The 16778-nt window shown below is 37.8% G+C and overlaps 1 protein-coding gene across 2 annotated transcripts in view; it reads right to left on the reverse strand.

The window, feature by feature from the left end:
- LOC129235314 (muscle M-line assembly protein unc-89-like) overlaps positions 1 to 16778 on the reverse strand; it is a 582103-nt gene that overhangs the window by 53454 nt on the left and 511871 nt on the right. For both annotated transcript variants that reach the window (XM_054869050.1, XM_054869049.1), the window contains exons 4-5: positions 6306 to 6494; positions 1987 to 2256 (exon numbers count right to left, since the gene is read on the reverse strand). In XM_054869050.1, coding sequence (XP_054725025.1) covers positions 1987 to 2256; positions 6306 to 6494 — 459 coding nt within the window. The remainder of the gene's footprint in view (positions 1 to 1986; positions 2257 to 6305; positions 6495 to 16778) is intronic.

Genomic DNA, 16778 nt, shown 5'->3' on the forward strand with positions numbered 1-16778 from the left:
AAGAATAAGTTAGAAGCATACAAATGGAACATAATTAAAGAGGGATATAATGAAGGTATCGCTTTATCAACATACAAATAAAATATACCGATTATAGAACTAGACATTACAAATTGAATATAAAGTTTGAAGTTACATAGTAAATATATAGTGTTAATTATAGGAGTCTGTAGGACGTCTGTGACGCGCATAGCGCCTAGACCGTTCGGCCGATTTTCATGAAATTTGGCACAAAGTTAGTTTGTATCATGGGGGTGTGCACCTCGAAGCGATTTTTCGAAAATTCGATTTTGTTCTTTTTCTATTTCAATTTTTAAGAACATTACGGAATTATCATGACGTGGAATGGGAGAGCGAATGAACATAGCCAATTGGCGAGAAATTCATCATCCATTATTTGTAAATATACAGGCGAACCAAATGACCGTTTAATTTTCTATTTCGGGCAAAGCCGTGCGAGTACCACTAGTTAAAAATAAATAGATGAAAATTATAAATTATGTAAATACACAGGGCTATACATTATATGTATAGGAATTATGTACTTACTATACAAGTTAAAAATTACAAAAATAGAAAACATAGAAACAATTAGATATAAAAATCACACTAGCAGAATAAATGCAAAACACTGTATAATTCAAAACTCATACAAATAAACCAACATAGTAAAAGTATCATAAATACGTTTGATTATACCATGTGATTACTGTTTGACCATCGATTAATTAGATGGAAAAGTAAACTTCTGGTTTAGAGGCGGGAATGGACGTGTCTATTAGTTTTCAGGGATGCTAGCTTTTGCGGATGTATGTTAGCCTCTAAATTAATCAGAGTCACATTCAAAGGAGCGGAATACGCGCATCAAATTTTTACTTTTACCCCTCATTCAGATAGACTCATCTTAACTGGACGTTTGCCAATTCCATATAATCCGTGGTTGGACAGTAGAAATATGTAGCAACGTTATGCTTAGAAATCTTTATCTTTCTTTACTAATAATAAAGAGGAAAGTCTCTCTGTCTGGATGTCTTTAGGATGTCTGTGACGCGCATAGCGCCTAGACCGTTCCGCCGATTCTCATGAAATTTGGCACAAAGTTAGTTTGTAGCATGGGGGTGTGCACCTCGAAGCGAAAATTCGACTTTATTTTTTTTCCATTTTATACTATTTTTACATTTTCCGGATCATTTTCCAGCAAAATTATCATAAGATGGACGACTAAATTACGAAATTATCATGACGTGGAATGGGAGAGCGAATGAACATAGCCAATTGGCAAGAAATTCGTCATCCATTATTTGTAAATATACAGGCGAACCGAATGACCTTTTCATTTTCAACTACGGGCAAAGCCGTGCGGGTACCACTAGTTATGTTATAAAGTGCAAGCAAGAATATGCACACATGAGTTTTTAGATATAAGTTAGATATTATGCAAGCACATTGGGTTAGTTACGAGCACAGAAATTACACATTATGTAGGTGCAAAAATATATGTATTAAAAAATTAATATGTTAAGGTATTTAATATGTTAAGAAATTTAATACTTTAAAAATATTTGATATTTTTTAAAGAAATATTGAAAAAATTTTGGTGCTTGAAACATAGGTGCAATAATGGGTAGATAGAGCATTACCTTACATTTAGTACGCAGAATGTGGGTCTGCCATGTATTACTTGGGAGGAGGAGAAAGTTTTCCGCATTTGGCGAGTTATCTTGTAATTGTTGTTCTCGGATACCAACTCTCTTCAAAGTTGTGTACCATTCAAAGTGCCCTAGTGACGTGATTAAAATTTGTTTTGGGTAAGAGAGTGCTTGTTCCCTCGATGGAGAAGGCATGCTTACTTTAACCCATTACACCTCTATGACCGAGAGCAATTGGTAAGATTCAAACCACAAAGTAATCTTTAGAAATATCATTTCAAAGTTTACATCTGGGGGGAAAAAAACATTCATATCTACTTTCAAGGATCTTACTTACTTCGGACGTTAAGGAAGTAACCAAAGGAGGCAAAAAAGCCGAATTCGTGGTGCGTCGTACACCTATACCATCCGGCGTGCTGGTGTCCGATGGCAGAGAAATTGAGAAAGCCCAACTTGTCCTGCTGGACTGTTAGTGGGCCATCATCCTTCACCCACACGGGCTCGCTCTGAGGGTTGGCGTCCACTTCGCACCGCAAAGACACTCTCATGCCTTCCACAAGGGGGAAGCCGAAACCCGGCTCCCGTGAAATGGAAAAAGAAGGGTCATCTGCAAAAGACGAGTCAGTTGTTTTTAAAAAGCTTTTTCAGTTTTTTTGTGGGACCTCAGAAAGGACCAAGAGTTAATCGTAACAGCAGATGCAGTCTGGCTTTGATGTCCTCTGAAGAGAGAAATATTAAATGATTCCTTTTGTTAATCATAAGCTTTGCGGTAGAACATGGAAGTTTAAAGTCTTTGGGGAAAACAACAGCTTTGTTTTTTAGATGTTTCAATTACATGAAAAAAGTATCATTAATCAATTATTTGTACTCGGCGTTTGTTAAAATAAATCTTGAGCTTTGGGGACTGTCCTTAAAAAGCTGAAATAAGGGTCAGAAAAGCCGGTTTACTTTGCCAATAACGGTACACTGTTTTGTGTATAGCACTTTAAAAGTCAGGATTTTTCCGCACCAGGCTTACCATTACTTAATTACTGCTTATTTTTACGGTTCCGAGTTCTTTTTGTAGACGCTTCCATGCTTAGAGTGTCTTTCCCGCCAAGCAGAATAAATAATGCGCGCATTTAGCGTAATAAATGTCTAAGAATAACGCAAATTGCGGTGAAGGAGGCATTTAATGCATTAATTTTAATTTCTAAAAGTAATGAATTTAACGCACTAAATTATTTAGAGGGCCAATTTTAAAGTGAAAATGAAATTAAAAGGACTTTAAAGTACTGCTTTTTTCCTCCACTCCTACAGTATTACGACAATATATCCTATTCTTTAAACAGTAAAAATGATATTTTTAACATTCGCACATGAAATCAAAATCACTCATTGTGAAGTACTTTTTATGTCGTCTCACTGAAATTAAGCTCTATAAGAGATACGTGAGAGCCGTGTAATATACTGCCAAAAGCTCGAAAGGAAGCCAAATCTCTACATAGTATAAAATGAAGTCCCCAAAAAGCGTCTGTTTGTGTGAACGCGAAGAGCTCGAGAACTACCAGGCCAATTTTGCTGAAATTTTCACAGTATCATTTTCTTTTAGCCTCGGAAAGGTTTGCAGACCAGTTCGAAAAAAATTCGACGAGTAGTTCTTTTTTTTAAATTCCAATTTTAGTTCCAATTTTCACGTAAATTCCTGAATATGGGGGATAAAAATTACTTGCACATACTAATATTACATATCGTTAGAAAGGGCAGATTTTTTCGCGTTCTACGCAATTTGTTTCAATGCTCTAACTTAATTACGGCGAGAGTTATTCGCGTTTTTAGCTCGAAAGTTTCTAGGCTTAGTTGAAATTTGGGCACTACTTTCTTCATTAAATCTATCAATAAAAGGTGAAGGAATTGTCCCACAGTTTTCTTTTCAACACCACTGGAAAGAGCGACTTTTTTTACTCCAGATCTATCTCGACCTATGGTCGGAAAACTAAACTTCTATTTCAAAAGGAAAAAAAGTTACACGCCTTTTAAAATCAAGTTCATTTCATTTCCATTCAAATTGTTAACAATTTTCTTTCGCATTTTAATTCCTTAAGCTTATTTTACTTTGTGTTTCCATGGTTACGTTTTTAAATCCATCATTCTCGATTTAATTTCTTAAAAGTAATTTAATATCTGTCGTCATTGTTTGGGAGGGAAATTTTGCATGATGTTTTTTTTATTTATTTATTTAAGCCTGATTGTTGAATAAACGTCACTTGACGCAATTTTTATTTTCAAGGTAGACCGGGTAAAGTCGGGTAACGTAGTCTTGGTTTCATATTACAAACATATTTCCCACGTAAGTCATGTGTCGTGGCTGAATCTTAATTAATCTATTTCTGAACTTTAGCCTTGCATTCGTTCTCTACAGAGAATATGTGAATGTATCTTTACCTTGGAACAACGACGACAACTAGTGCCGGCGATTTGGGGGGCGGGACAATCCCTCCTTTATAGTTCATTTATTTATTTTATTTTCCAATTTAGGAACCAAAACTAGAAATTATAAAAAAAAAGCAGAAGTGTCAAAACTTTCAGATCATAATTTTTTGTTTTACTATGTATATTTGTTTACAAAACATTATTTAGCACAAGCAGTAACTTTTTGTTTATGTATTCATTGTTTAGATATAAGTAAACCAATTGTTTAACTAAAACAAGCCATACTTGCTTAATGAAATTATTACCAAGTGTTTATGACATCTCAAAACACTTTTCGGTAAATAATGTAAGTCTTATTCATGGCTAAATGTTTCTATGGGGAAAGGTATTTTGAGCATAATTCATCAAAATCTTAAGAAAAACATGAGATAAACTGTTAAATTTACATCAATTACCACTCATATGCTCTAAAAACCAGCTCTAGTAAAATTCTGTACTTATTTTTTCTCTTTTTTTTTTCTTTCATTTTTTTTTTTTTTTTGCTGCCGCTAAAAATCCTATGCCTTTAAGCTGTCGTTTTGTCGTTTTATTTACCCCCCCCCCCCTCTTTTCACAGTCCCAACCGGCGCCTCTGACAACAACGAATGTTTGCTTTTTAACGAATTTCCTAATTAGGACCTAAAGAACCCTAAAATTGTCCTTAAGTACTCTTATTTAGAGCTAAAAAAGCCAATGTGTCTTGTAATTCAAGTATAATTAAAATTAATTTAAATTTATAGGGCTCGGGCATAAAAAATTGGTAGAGCAAGAAAATAACTAACATACGTTAGAATCACTTTTCGTTGACACTGGATGTTACTGTTCCAAAGCATAGGTACAGGTACGGCTGAAGCAAATACAGTAGAACTTTGTAAATCCAGCTTCCGTTTATCCGGATTAAATTTTTAGAGGGTTAAAAAAATTATATTTATTTGAATAATAATTTTAATTTATGATTGTAAGAACGAAACTATAAATACCGCCAAATATTCGGTCATTGTTCTGATTACACGTAAAACTCTTGCACAGAACTTACAATAAACTGTAGTGCTAATTTAACAAACAATATGGCGATCTTGAAGCGTCAGTTCGACACCACTGCACCCGAACTACATAAATGATAAAGTATTTGCGAGAAACGGTTAGCATGTAGTTTTGTTGCTAAGCATCGTTTTTTACCGTAATGTAAGGTGTGTCTGCTTATTTAAGGATTTGTTTTGCTTATTACGCAGATTTTCATTTATCCAGATTGTCTTTGGTCCCAATTAGTCCGGATGAACAAGGTTGTACTGTGCAAAGCGGAAATTGTTCGAAAAATGCTTTCGAATAATTGCTGTTGTAGAAAATTATAATACTCCGTAGGAGGCCTGTATTTGAAAAGGATTTTCTGTTGCAGAAATATCTAGAGGACATTTCTGCGCAAATTACGTATTCATAACAACGAATTAATAAATTTTGTTTATAAACAATAGAAACAAAAGCTGACCACCTTGTTCAGTGGTCATAGAAGTCTGACTGCGACCGAGAGATGTTGGGTTTCAATCACGGCGCGGGCATTTATATGTACTTTCTCTCTCTTGTCCTCGCCCTTTCTTAGGGTGAATGTGTTGCTAACTGTGAATGGTTGCCAACTTATAGCATGTATGTATTGTGGAGGTCGGACCAAATCACGGTACAGTTGGAAAAGTGAAGCGGCGCACCTCAAAATTGCCAGCCTGGCACAAGACAGCAACAATAACAGAAACAAACAGTTTTTAACCACATGCTTCCATTCTGTTAGCAATATGAACAAATGCTCTAAACTGCCAGCTTGCCACTGAGAATGTGAATTCAGAATTTATTATGTACGAGTATATTATTTTGTCTTCAGCATATTTTCACATTATGAAATATTCTGTCTTACATTGGTTTAATTTTACAGTATGCATATTAACTACAGCTCGTGTTTACACCATTATGTACAATTCTATATTTATATTCGTTTAATTTCAGCAGTCAGCGTATTATTTACAATACGCATTTGCAGTACAAAGTACTATTCATTAACAGTATTATGTTCCATTCTGTCGTATATTCGTTTTGCAGTATGCAGTTACAGTATTATGTATTATTCTGACATATATTTTTTTAATTAATAACTGACATATATTTTCTGCAGTATGCGTAAAAAATTCCTTGACTTATTTTGAGATTTTAAATTCTTACACAAAACATTGAGTGCTGCGCTGACAGCGGCTGCTTGAAGCCACGTTACATGATGTACTTTACACACTAGCTCTTTGCCATGAACCCTTCGGGTGATATTGAGAGCCAGTACGCTTCGACTAGTGTATGCGTCGTCTTCAGCTGAGAATTCGACGAACAGTTCACTCACCGAAGTAAGATTGGCTTCCCCTAAAATGAAAAAAAGAAGAAGAAAAAAAGTATTTAATTTAAAAATGAAATTGCTACTTGTTTTATAATGAAAATATCTAAGCAATCCTGTCGTGTTTGACTAAAAAAGAAAATTTGCAAAATCACTGACACATCTCAATACATCAAGATTGATGTGGGGCGGTGCCGCCCCAGAAGTATAAATATACATTATTGCTATATTATAAGCGTACTTAAATTCATTTTATTATATCTGTATATAATATTAATTATATCTGTAAATGTAACTTAAATAAATAAAAACAATGTGAGAAGGGTCATTTAAAAGATTCTGTTGCAATGCGACTTGCATGCAAAATGAGTACCGTCTAAGATAGAAAATTATTTTTTACAACATAAAAATTTGTTAACTTCTTAATTATTTTAGGAGGTAAATATAATGCTCAATTCCCCTCCAAATTAAAAAGAAAAAGATTAAAAAACTTTCGAAAACAAAAACCTCCAAATTGTGGTGGGTGATGAGGGAAAAATGGCGGTCGTATTTGAACTGAGAGGGTCATTTTCCATAAGAATCAGCGAAAAAGGTATCAGAAGTCTTTTGAGAGGTTTTATTTTTCGCGCAGTGTTATAGGTTGTGTTTACACAATCTTAACAATAGGACATAATGAAAAACTGAAATTTATCCTAGTTAATTAAAAATCGTTTTCATAAATAAATTGGTATCATATCTCATAATGGTAACTAACTTTTGAACATACGTATTATTAGTCTGCGTGCGTTGTGGGTGCGTGTTTGTTTCGCTTGGATAGTTTAAAACATATTAAAACATCTGGATAATAACGAACTGCTTATTCATTTAAATGAAATTGAATTGAAAATATAGTAAGTGTTATACACGTAAATTCAAGAACATTAATCCATCCCTCCAGACATATTCTGGGTTTCCCTAGGATTTTGTGAAACTACAAATATTCACTTGAGTCACTTTCCTAATGTTGATTAAAATATTCACTTGAGGATTGTAACTGAGATTGCTATACTTTTAATGTTTTCACTGCTTACTACAGAAAAAAAAAACCACTCAACCAAAAAAAAAAAAAAAGAAGCTACAGTCGAGCCCGCTTAATGGAATAGGCAATTTGCCAGGAAAAATTATTCTTATGAGCGGGATATTCCATTATCCGGGATAAAAATAACACATATCAATGGGGCAGTACATTGGAATTTTATTACATTAAACGGGATATTCTATTATCCGATATTCCATTAAGCGGGCTCGACTGTATTTACAATATTTTCTTATTTGCTGCCCTTACTAATGATTGTTTGTTCAATGTAACAAAATTAATTTTTACGCAGTAAATGACAGAAATTAGTGATGAAACGATGACATTTTTCTATTATTTCCATTCCAATGCCAATAAGCATTTAGATTCAATTCCGATGACGATTACGGTTCTTGACCTTTGAATTAGAAGATTTTGCTGATAGACGCTACGAAAATATTGTAACGGATTCCGTGCGACTTCCACTTTCTTGAAATGAAGACACAGTTCTTGATAAAAACACAGGAAATTTATTTACACTATGTACAGGAAAGATCTTCAACCACTGCTAAATTATTCATCAGCAATTAAGCAATTATCACACAACACCGTAAACTCAACGTTTACACACGTATTTACTTCCAAATACGAAAACAACACAGCGAAATGCCTCGCTATAAACAGAGCAAAATGCCCTCAGCTCGAAATATCAATCCAAACTAAACTGTTTATCCATCGCTAACGGCTTAAATACACCGAAAAGAAATTTCTCAAATATTCCACACGCTTCTGTAAAGTAGTAGACCGTTATCAATGAAAAGGAAGAAAATAGGGGTCGTATAATTTAGCCGAATGAAAAAGGGGTTGTATATTCATTACGGGAAACTATTTACAGGTTACGTTCCTACAATAATTACTATTTACAGGATTTGTAACATTGCCCCCTTCCTAAGGACTGCACGTCCCGGGCAGTACAATCCCCAGAAAGGGTGCCAATTTTATATCACAAGTTTACAAATATACACATTAATTAATAACTAACAGATACAGAAAACACAATAATAACAAGAAATATTACTAAACATTAAAAGCAAAAATTATCTACAACTTTTATGTTATCAACCATGGTTGTTTACGTAATACTCATGAACTATGGCCATAGTATGGGGCTAACCGATCATAATGTACAACCCTAGGTTTTGCATTAGGTGATTTTTGGATCCTCACTACGACGTCATTTAGTCGGTTAAGGACTTTGTAGGGTCCATCCCAATGCGACTGCAATTTGGGTGACAGACCTTTCCATCGGATGGGATTCCATAACCAAACCTTGTCGCCTTCGTTGAATTCATGTCCAGTAGACCTTGTGTCGTATCGGGTCTTCATCTTCTCCGCCGCGATGTTGATTCGCTCTCGTGCGAAGTTATGAACGTCTTCCAACCGGGCCTGGAGATCCTGGATGTACTCCTCAGGCGATGCAGGCGCATCCGGAGGACGACCGAAGACGAGATCACAAGGTAGCCGAAGCTCTCGTCCGAAGAGCATCTGAGATGGGGCAAATCCGGTAGTCTCGTGGACAGCACTGCGGTAGGCCAGCAGGAACAAAGGTAGCTTCTTGTCCCAATCCTGTTGATTTCTGGATACCATAAGCGAGAGATTATTCAGGATTGTGCGGTTAAATCTCTCCACCATGCCGTCCGATTGTGGGTGTAGTGGTGTTGTCCTAGTTTTCTCAATTCCGAGAATTTGACATAGGTCCTTAAACACAGCAGAGATGAAATTCCTCCCTTGATCGGAATGAATCTGCAAAGGTGTTCCATATCTCGAGATCCAATGTTGGACTAGAGTCTCTGCTACGGTGGTAGCCTCTTGATCTGGAATGGGATATGCTTCCGGCCATTTGGTGAAGTAGTCGATGGAAACAAGAATGTATTTGTTCCCATCAGCAGTTCTTGGTAGAGGACCCAGGATGTCGATCACAATTCGTTCGAAAGGAGCTCCAACGTTGTACAGATGTAGCTTCCCTCTGCTTCTCTTCTTCGGTCCTTTACGAGCAGCACAGGCGTCACAAGAATGGCACCACTTCTCCACGTCATCCTTCGCCTTGCTCCAGAAGAAGCACTCCCGAACTTTATTGAGGGTTTTCAAGACACCAAAATGTCCTCCAGTCGCACTACTATGTATTTCTTTCAAAACATCTGAAATCCTTGATCGGGGAAGTAGTAACTGCCACCTAGATGTTTTACCGTCGTCAGATTCCCATTTCCGGTGTAACACGCCGTTCCGTAAATGGAGTGAGTTCCATAAAGCCCAGTATCTTTTTGTTGCAGGACTGAAGATGGAAACGTCCTGCCAGCTAGGGCGTCGACTGTCACTTTCCATGAACTCTAAAATTGGTTTTATGTCGGGGTCTTCAAGTTGATCTTTTCGAACTTGGTCATCACTCCATGGATCAGGTTCTGATGATGTTGGAGTCACTGTCACCTGATAGGCGGTAGGGCTAGTCGTTCCATACTGCTTCTCGATTCGGGAACAATAGTGGCAGTTCTCAGGACAGGGTCTCCTTGATAAAGCGTCAGCATTACCGTGAGATAACCCTTTTCGATGCTTGATCTCCATGTCATATTCCTGGAGCCGCTGTATCCATCTGGCTATCTGGCCTTCCGGATTTTTGAAGTTCAAAAGCCAAGTTAATGAGGCATGATCTGTCCGAAGCAGAAATTTTCGGCCGTAGAGGTAACGATGGAAGTGTTCTACAGCTTTCACTATGGCCAGTAACTCCTTTCTGGTGACGCAGTAATTTCGCTCCGACTTTGATAAGCATTTGCTCCAGTAAGCGATGACATGTTCATTTCCGTCAATTTCTTGGGATAAAACAGCTCCGATGCCCTCGTTGCTCGCATCAGTGTCTAGGATGAAGGATTTTTCAGGCTGAGGATAGGCGAGGATAGGCGTTGATGTTAAAGCCTCCTTCAGTCGTAGAAATGCATCTTCGCATTCTTTGGACCATTCAAACTTTTGCTTGCTCTCCGTCAGCTTATGCAAAGGTCGTGCAATGTTGGAAAAACCCTTCACAAACTTCCTGTAGTACGTGCAGAGCCCCAGGAAACTTCGCAGCTGATGGATGTTTTCGGGACGACTCCAACTCTTGACAGCAGACACCTTTTCTGGATCGGTTTGTACACCTTCAGAAGAGATGATGTGACCAAGGTAGTTCACTTCCCGGCGGAACAAATTACATTTGGACGGGCTTAACTTCAGATTGGCTTCCTTAAGCTTTTGCAGCACCTTCCTAAGATTGGCCAGATGTTCTTCGAAGCTGCGTCCCACGATGATGATATCGTCTAAGTAGACCAGACAGGATTCGTAAGAGAGTCCTCTTAACACTGTCTCCATAAGACGCTCGAACGTAGCTGGTGCATTGCAGAGGCCGAAGGGCATCACTTTGAACTGCCATAAGCCTTGTCCAGTTGTAAACGCTGTCTTCTCTCGGTCATCAGGGTGTATCTCAACCTGCCAGTAGCCGCTCTTCAAGTCCAGGGTCGAAAACCACTTGTGTCCGGAAAGAGTGTCCAAGGTGTCGTCTATCCGTGGAAGAGGGTAACTGTCTTTCTTGGTGATTTCATTCAGTCGTCGGTAATCGACACAAAATCTGGTGGAGCCATCTTTCTTTCGGACCAAGACGATGGGAGAGGCCCAAGGACTGGATGAGGGTTCGATTACATCATTCTCCTTCATCTCTTTCAGAAGGGTTTCAACCTCTTCCTTCTTAGCGAATGGTAGTCGTCTTGGATGCTGTTTAATAGGGGGGTGTTCTCCAGTGTAAATCCTATGCTGCGTTAAATTCGTACGGCCAACATCCTCCGATGTAGATGAAAACAGATGCTTGAAGTCGTCCACCAATTGTTCCGCAGCAGTTCTTTGATCCTTCGATAAGGGTGCACTCCCAATTAACTTCGATGTCAAGGACTCAGAAGACACAGTCTCGGGGGAATTGATTCTTCTAATGATGCAGTTTACGGGAGTACAAGTTGCTAACACTTCGCCTTTCCGGATATTCCTTGGCCTTTCACTCACGTTGGCGACTCTCACAGGAATTACATCCTTAGAAAGGTCCACAAGCGTAGATGCTACCAGTACTCCTTTTAGGCTATTGCTTAGGTTAGGGTATTCAATGAGTCCAAATCGAAAACTATTGCTTTCTTCAAGGGAGCCAGGTATTAATGATTCTGACCTTGAGGGAATCGATAAATCTGTTTGAGCTATTATTTGATGAGCGGATTTTACATCACTCTCTGCAGGGAAAACGGCTATGTCTTCTCTCATCGAGTGCAGCTCATTAGTCTTGAAGTCAAGAGTGAAGTCATATTTCTTCAAAAAGTCCAATCCGAGAATGAAGGGGTCCGTGATATTAGCGACGAATGCCGTATGATGGTAGGTGGCATTCCCAAACACTATTTCCAAGTCCACTTTACCGTCAATCTCAATTTTGTCACCTGTCACAGTCTGGAGACTTACGCGTGGCGATGTCCACAGCAGTTTCAATCCAAATTCACGAGCCACATCTGTCCTAATGATTGTCACATTGGCTCCAGTGTCAACAATCAGTCTGCAGGGGTTCCCATTTACGTGTGCGTAAATGAAAAGTCCATCACTGCCACTACTAGAAGAGGAAATCTGCAGAGCTTTAGTGGTGGTGATTTCCTTCCCTCGCGTAGCTTGGCGAGCCGGACAACTCCTTCGCAGGTGTCCTTCACTACCGCATTTCCAGCACTTCTGCTCTTGTTTCTTTTGGGCTGTTTTGCTGCTCAACTGTCTTGTCAAGTCACCGAGTTGTCTCTCAAGTTCAGCGAGGTGGGACGACCTGGAATCAGACTCATCAGCTTCCAGAGTTCGGATGGGATGGCGATTCACACGGGTTGCTTGCTGGGCGGCCTCGTATCTCATCGCATACACAACAGCAGAATTCAGGTCTTTGACATCCGCCATCCGTAGAGCTTTCTGGATTTCCGGATCTCGAACCCCGTCGATGTAATAGTTGAGTGCCAGGTTGTCTCGAACATCCGCAGGACAGTCGCAAAAAGCAAGATGAGACAGTCTCTCGATGTCCGCCGCAAGCTCTTGCAGGGTTTCCCCAGTTTTCTGGAAACGGGACTTCAACTGGAGTCGGCTCAAATCTTTCTGGCACTTCTCACCGAAGCGAAGCTCCAACGCAGATGTGAGGGCGGCGAAATCCAGGCGCTGGCTGTCCGGAAGGGTCTGAAGAATCTCCGCTGCGTCACCTCTCAGGGATGCTGCAAGATGACAGGCCTTGGTAGCAGAGTCCCATCCGTTCGCTTCCGCCACTATCATGAATTGAGTTTTGTAAACCTGCCACGAAGTTTTCCCATCAAATGTGGCAAGTTTAATGGACGGTCGAGCAACCGATGTGGGAGCGCCAAACTGTACAGAGCTGCTTTCCGCGGTCGCCAATCTCCTTTCCACGTCCTTAATTATTTCTTCCTTAAATGAAGTCAATTTCTTGTCTTCTTCTTCCAACTTATTTTCCATATTGGCGATGCGCTCTTCCACACTATCAAATTTTTCTTCCAGAGCATCGACTTTATCTCCCATGGCGGTTAGTTGATTCTCCATCATGGTTTTCATCGACGTTAGGTCACTTTTCATTTCATCGTGACTTGTAGTAATTTTAGCAGTTAAATCACTATTTAACAGTTCTTGGTTAGTCGTTAATTCATTTTTTAATTGTTCTTGATTTGCAGTAAAACTTGCAGTCAAGTCACTTTTCAATTGGTTTTGATTAGCCGCCATATCATTTTTCACAGAGTTGATTGCATCAAGCAGTTGTTTTAATTGTTCATCCATTGCGCGAGTAATCACCATAAAAATAAAGTCCAAATTTAAAAAGTCTTTATGAAAAAATGTCCAAAGTCACACTTACTGCAAGAAAGTCCTGAAGAAGCCCCACGTTGGGCGCCAAATTGTAACGGATTCCGTGCGACTTCCACTTTCTTGAAATGAAGACACAGTTCTTGATAAAAACACAGGAAATTTATTTACACTATGTACAGGAAAGATCTTCAACCACTGCTAAATTATTCATCAGCAATTAAGCAATTATCACACAACACCGTAAACTCAACGTTTACACACGTATTTACTTCCAAATACGAAAACAACACAGCGAAATGCCTCGCTATAAACAGAGCAAAATGCCCTCAGCTCGAAATATCAATCCAAACTAAACTGTTTATCCATCGCTAACGGCTTAAATACACCGAAAAGAAATTTCTCAAATATTCCACACGCTTCTGTAAAGTAGTAGACCGTTATCAATGAAAAGGAAGAAAATAGGGGTCGTATAATTTAGCCGAATGAAAAAGGGGTTGTATATTCATTACGGGAAACTATTTACAGGTTACGTTCCTACAATAATTACTATTTACAGGATTTGTAACAATATAAATAAACAGCACATCTTACGTTATTTTCTCATTAATATTAGTTATATACGTAGTAAGGTTTTAGGCAGATAATAAAAAAGTTCGTTCCTCTCTACACATTAAGGTGTATCTATCGCATTTTCCACAAAATCAGCCTAAATAGTAGTTGCCTTTTTTTCACAATATAGCAAATTCATAGAGCAATGCAAGCGCAACTTTCACATTATGATGACGCAGTTTTCGTATAATTTAACAATATTAATTAATATCAAAGAGTCTACTTATTTCTAATAACGTTTCAGAAAACATGCTTGTTTGTAAAATAGAGTGTATCACAAAAGGTAATAGGACTAAGGCATATAAAAATCACAGAACACATAAAATATCAAGAACTTTTAGCGAGTATAAATCGATTACAGAATTTCAATTACAAATAACAAATCATTCGCAAAATACAAATGATAAGTTTCGGAATGAAAATAGCAACCCCTCTATGACAGCTAAATTAAAATCCTCTCAAATTAATCTAACGAAACAAAACTAAGATTATTACTGCTTTATTGAAGCCAAAGTTGCATTTTTTGGGGTGAAATAAATTAGCAGCGACTTTAAACAAATCGTAATCAAAACTAATTTTCAAGGGATTATGTTGCAAAAACTTAACATTTCTACATCCATTATATTTCTTTTGCGGAGTAAGGTGAGTCTCTATTAATTAATTCCTTTTTGTATTCTACAGATGAAGGGACTACACTGAAGTATTTACCAGCAAGAAAGCTCATCCCAGGAGAGGAATCTTTGTTTGCTAACCGTCTATTAATGCCTCTTTGTTTGTAATTCTGCTACATTATGTTTACATCGATCTTAATAACGTTTGAGAGTCTGTAGGTAATCTTTTCTAACTTTATTGTTAATTTTGAACCATCATTCTTTTTTTTCTTGTTTTTGTTTTTTTCTTTTGGGCTTTCAGCTGTAAATGATACTGAAAAAGTATCATATTTAAGTTTATTTACCTGTTTGGATGAAGTAGACGATTTTGAATCCTAAACATTTCCAGAATAAATATTTTGAAATATGTACTGATTGTGGATTTATTTAATGTTTTGACCATTATATTTTCTTCATAGAAAACTATTCGCCGAAAATAGATATACGAGGGGGGACCCAAAAATAACCGGGGTTTTGTTCTAAAATATTTATATATTAGTTTATTCACAGAATTTCTTTTGTCTCCTTTAAAGTGTTCACCCTTAGATGCAATACACTCGTTAATTCCTTTTTTCCACTGTTAGAAGTTCCCCTGGAACTCTGTAACTTTGACCATGTCCAGTGCCCGTTGCGAAGTAATTTTTACAGCCTCTACATCATCAAAACGCTTCATTTTCAGATTTTTTTTCATCCTCGGGAACAGAAAAAGATTACAGGGGGCTAGATCTGGCGAATACGGAGGTCGAAAAACGACTGGCCACCCCTGAGAGGCCAATTAGCGGTTAATAGTAAAGGTTGTGTGTACGGTTTCGTTATCATTGTGAAGGAACCATCCTTCCAACCGCCCTAGTGAACTCCAACTCACTCTTGTTTCTTCTAAATTTTCGTCAATCGTAAAACGACCACTCTCGTTGATTTTTTGGCTGATTTTTTCAACATTTTTATCAGTTCGAGACGATGAAGGGCGCTCAGATCGAGCATGATCTTCAACATTCATACTACCGCGTTTAAAGCGCCCAAACCACTTGAAAACTTATGTACGGCTCATGGCATCGGTCTTGAAAGCTTGTTGAAACATTTGGTAAGCTAATCCGTTGCCGGCTTTTCAAGCAGAAGAAGCAAAATTTCAAGTTTAGTTAGTTCTTTTAAATCTGCCATGTAATGAGTTTGCAGGCGGAAAGAAACAGCACCTGAGAAAACCAACCCTACGATCAGACGGTATGAATTACACTGACGCCACTTGCACAGCTGGTTTGTGAAGGTCTCTACTTGAGTCATCTAGCTGGAGAATACTCGACTACATCTAGGATTGGCATCCCACCATTAGTCCGGTTTCTTTTGGGTCCCCCCTCGTAAAGTGAAGATTCCCACTCTTAATTCTTAAAGAAAGATACATTTTCATTAAAAAAATAAAAATTCATTGAATTATGTTAACTGCTCAAGGTATACTTAATTATAAAAGGAATTCTTTTGTTCAAGTTATAAAATGCTTTGAATATGTGTGTGAGGCAAATGGAAATCGATTTGAATAACTTAGGTGATAAACTAAAGTTTTTTTGTCTTGATTGTTGTTTTATTTTCCTCTAGTGTCCGTTTACAACTTAATATTAAAAATTTGAACTAGCATTTTTCTTGTTGCACTTTCCTTCTTTCACAGTCCATAAAACGTGCATACAAAGTTTTAATATTTTACGTTTATTGGAATGAGCTCAACATAGGCCTCAACACCGTAATTTTAATTGAAGCGTTGATATTAAAAAGGGTGTAGGACTCAAAAAACGGTTTCTTCTTCATACTTAATTCTTCCAAATTGCAGATGTATCTCAGGCTTCAAAGCTTCAAGCTTATGGAAATTATATGCTGGTAGAATTCAACCTCAATGTAACCTTAAATAAGGTTGAATTCTTCCAGCAAAATTTTTTTATAAATTTGATGACTAGGATACATCAGCAATTTGAAAGAAGTCAGCAAGAATATACCGCTTTTTGACTTACATCCTTTTTAGTGTCAACGCATCAATTACAACCTCCTTGAATGAATGAATGAATGGAAGGATGGATGGGTAAATGGATGAATGAATGTGTGTATGTATGTGTGTGTGTACGCGT

Source organism: Uloborus diversus, chromosome 2, assembly GCF_026930045.1.
Source record: "Uloborus diversus isolate 005 chromosome 2, Udiv.v.3.1, whole genome shotgun sequence".
Lineage (NCBI taxonomy): Eukaryota > Metazoa > Arthropoda > Arachnida > Araneae > Uloboridae > Uloborus > Uloborus diversus.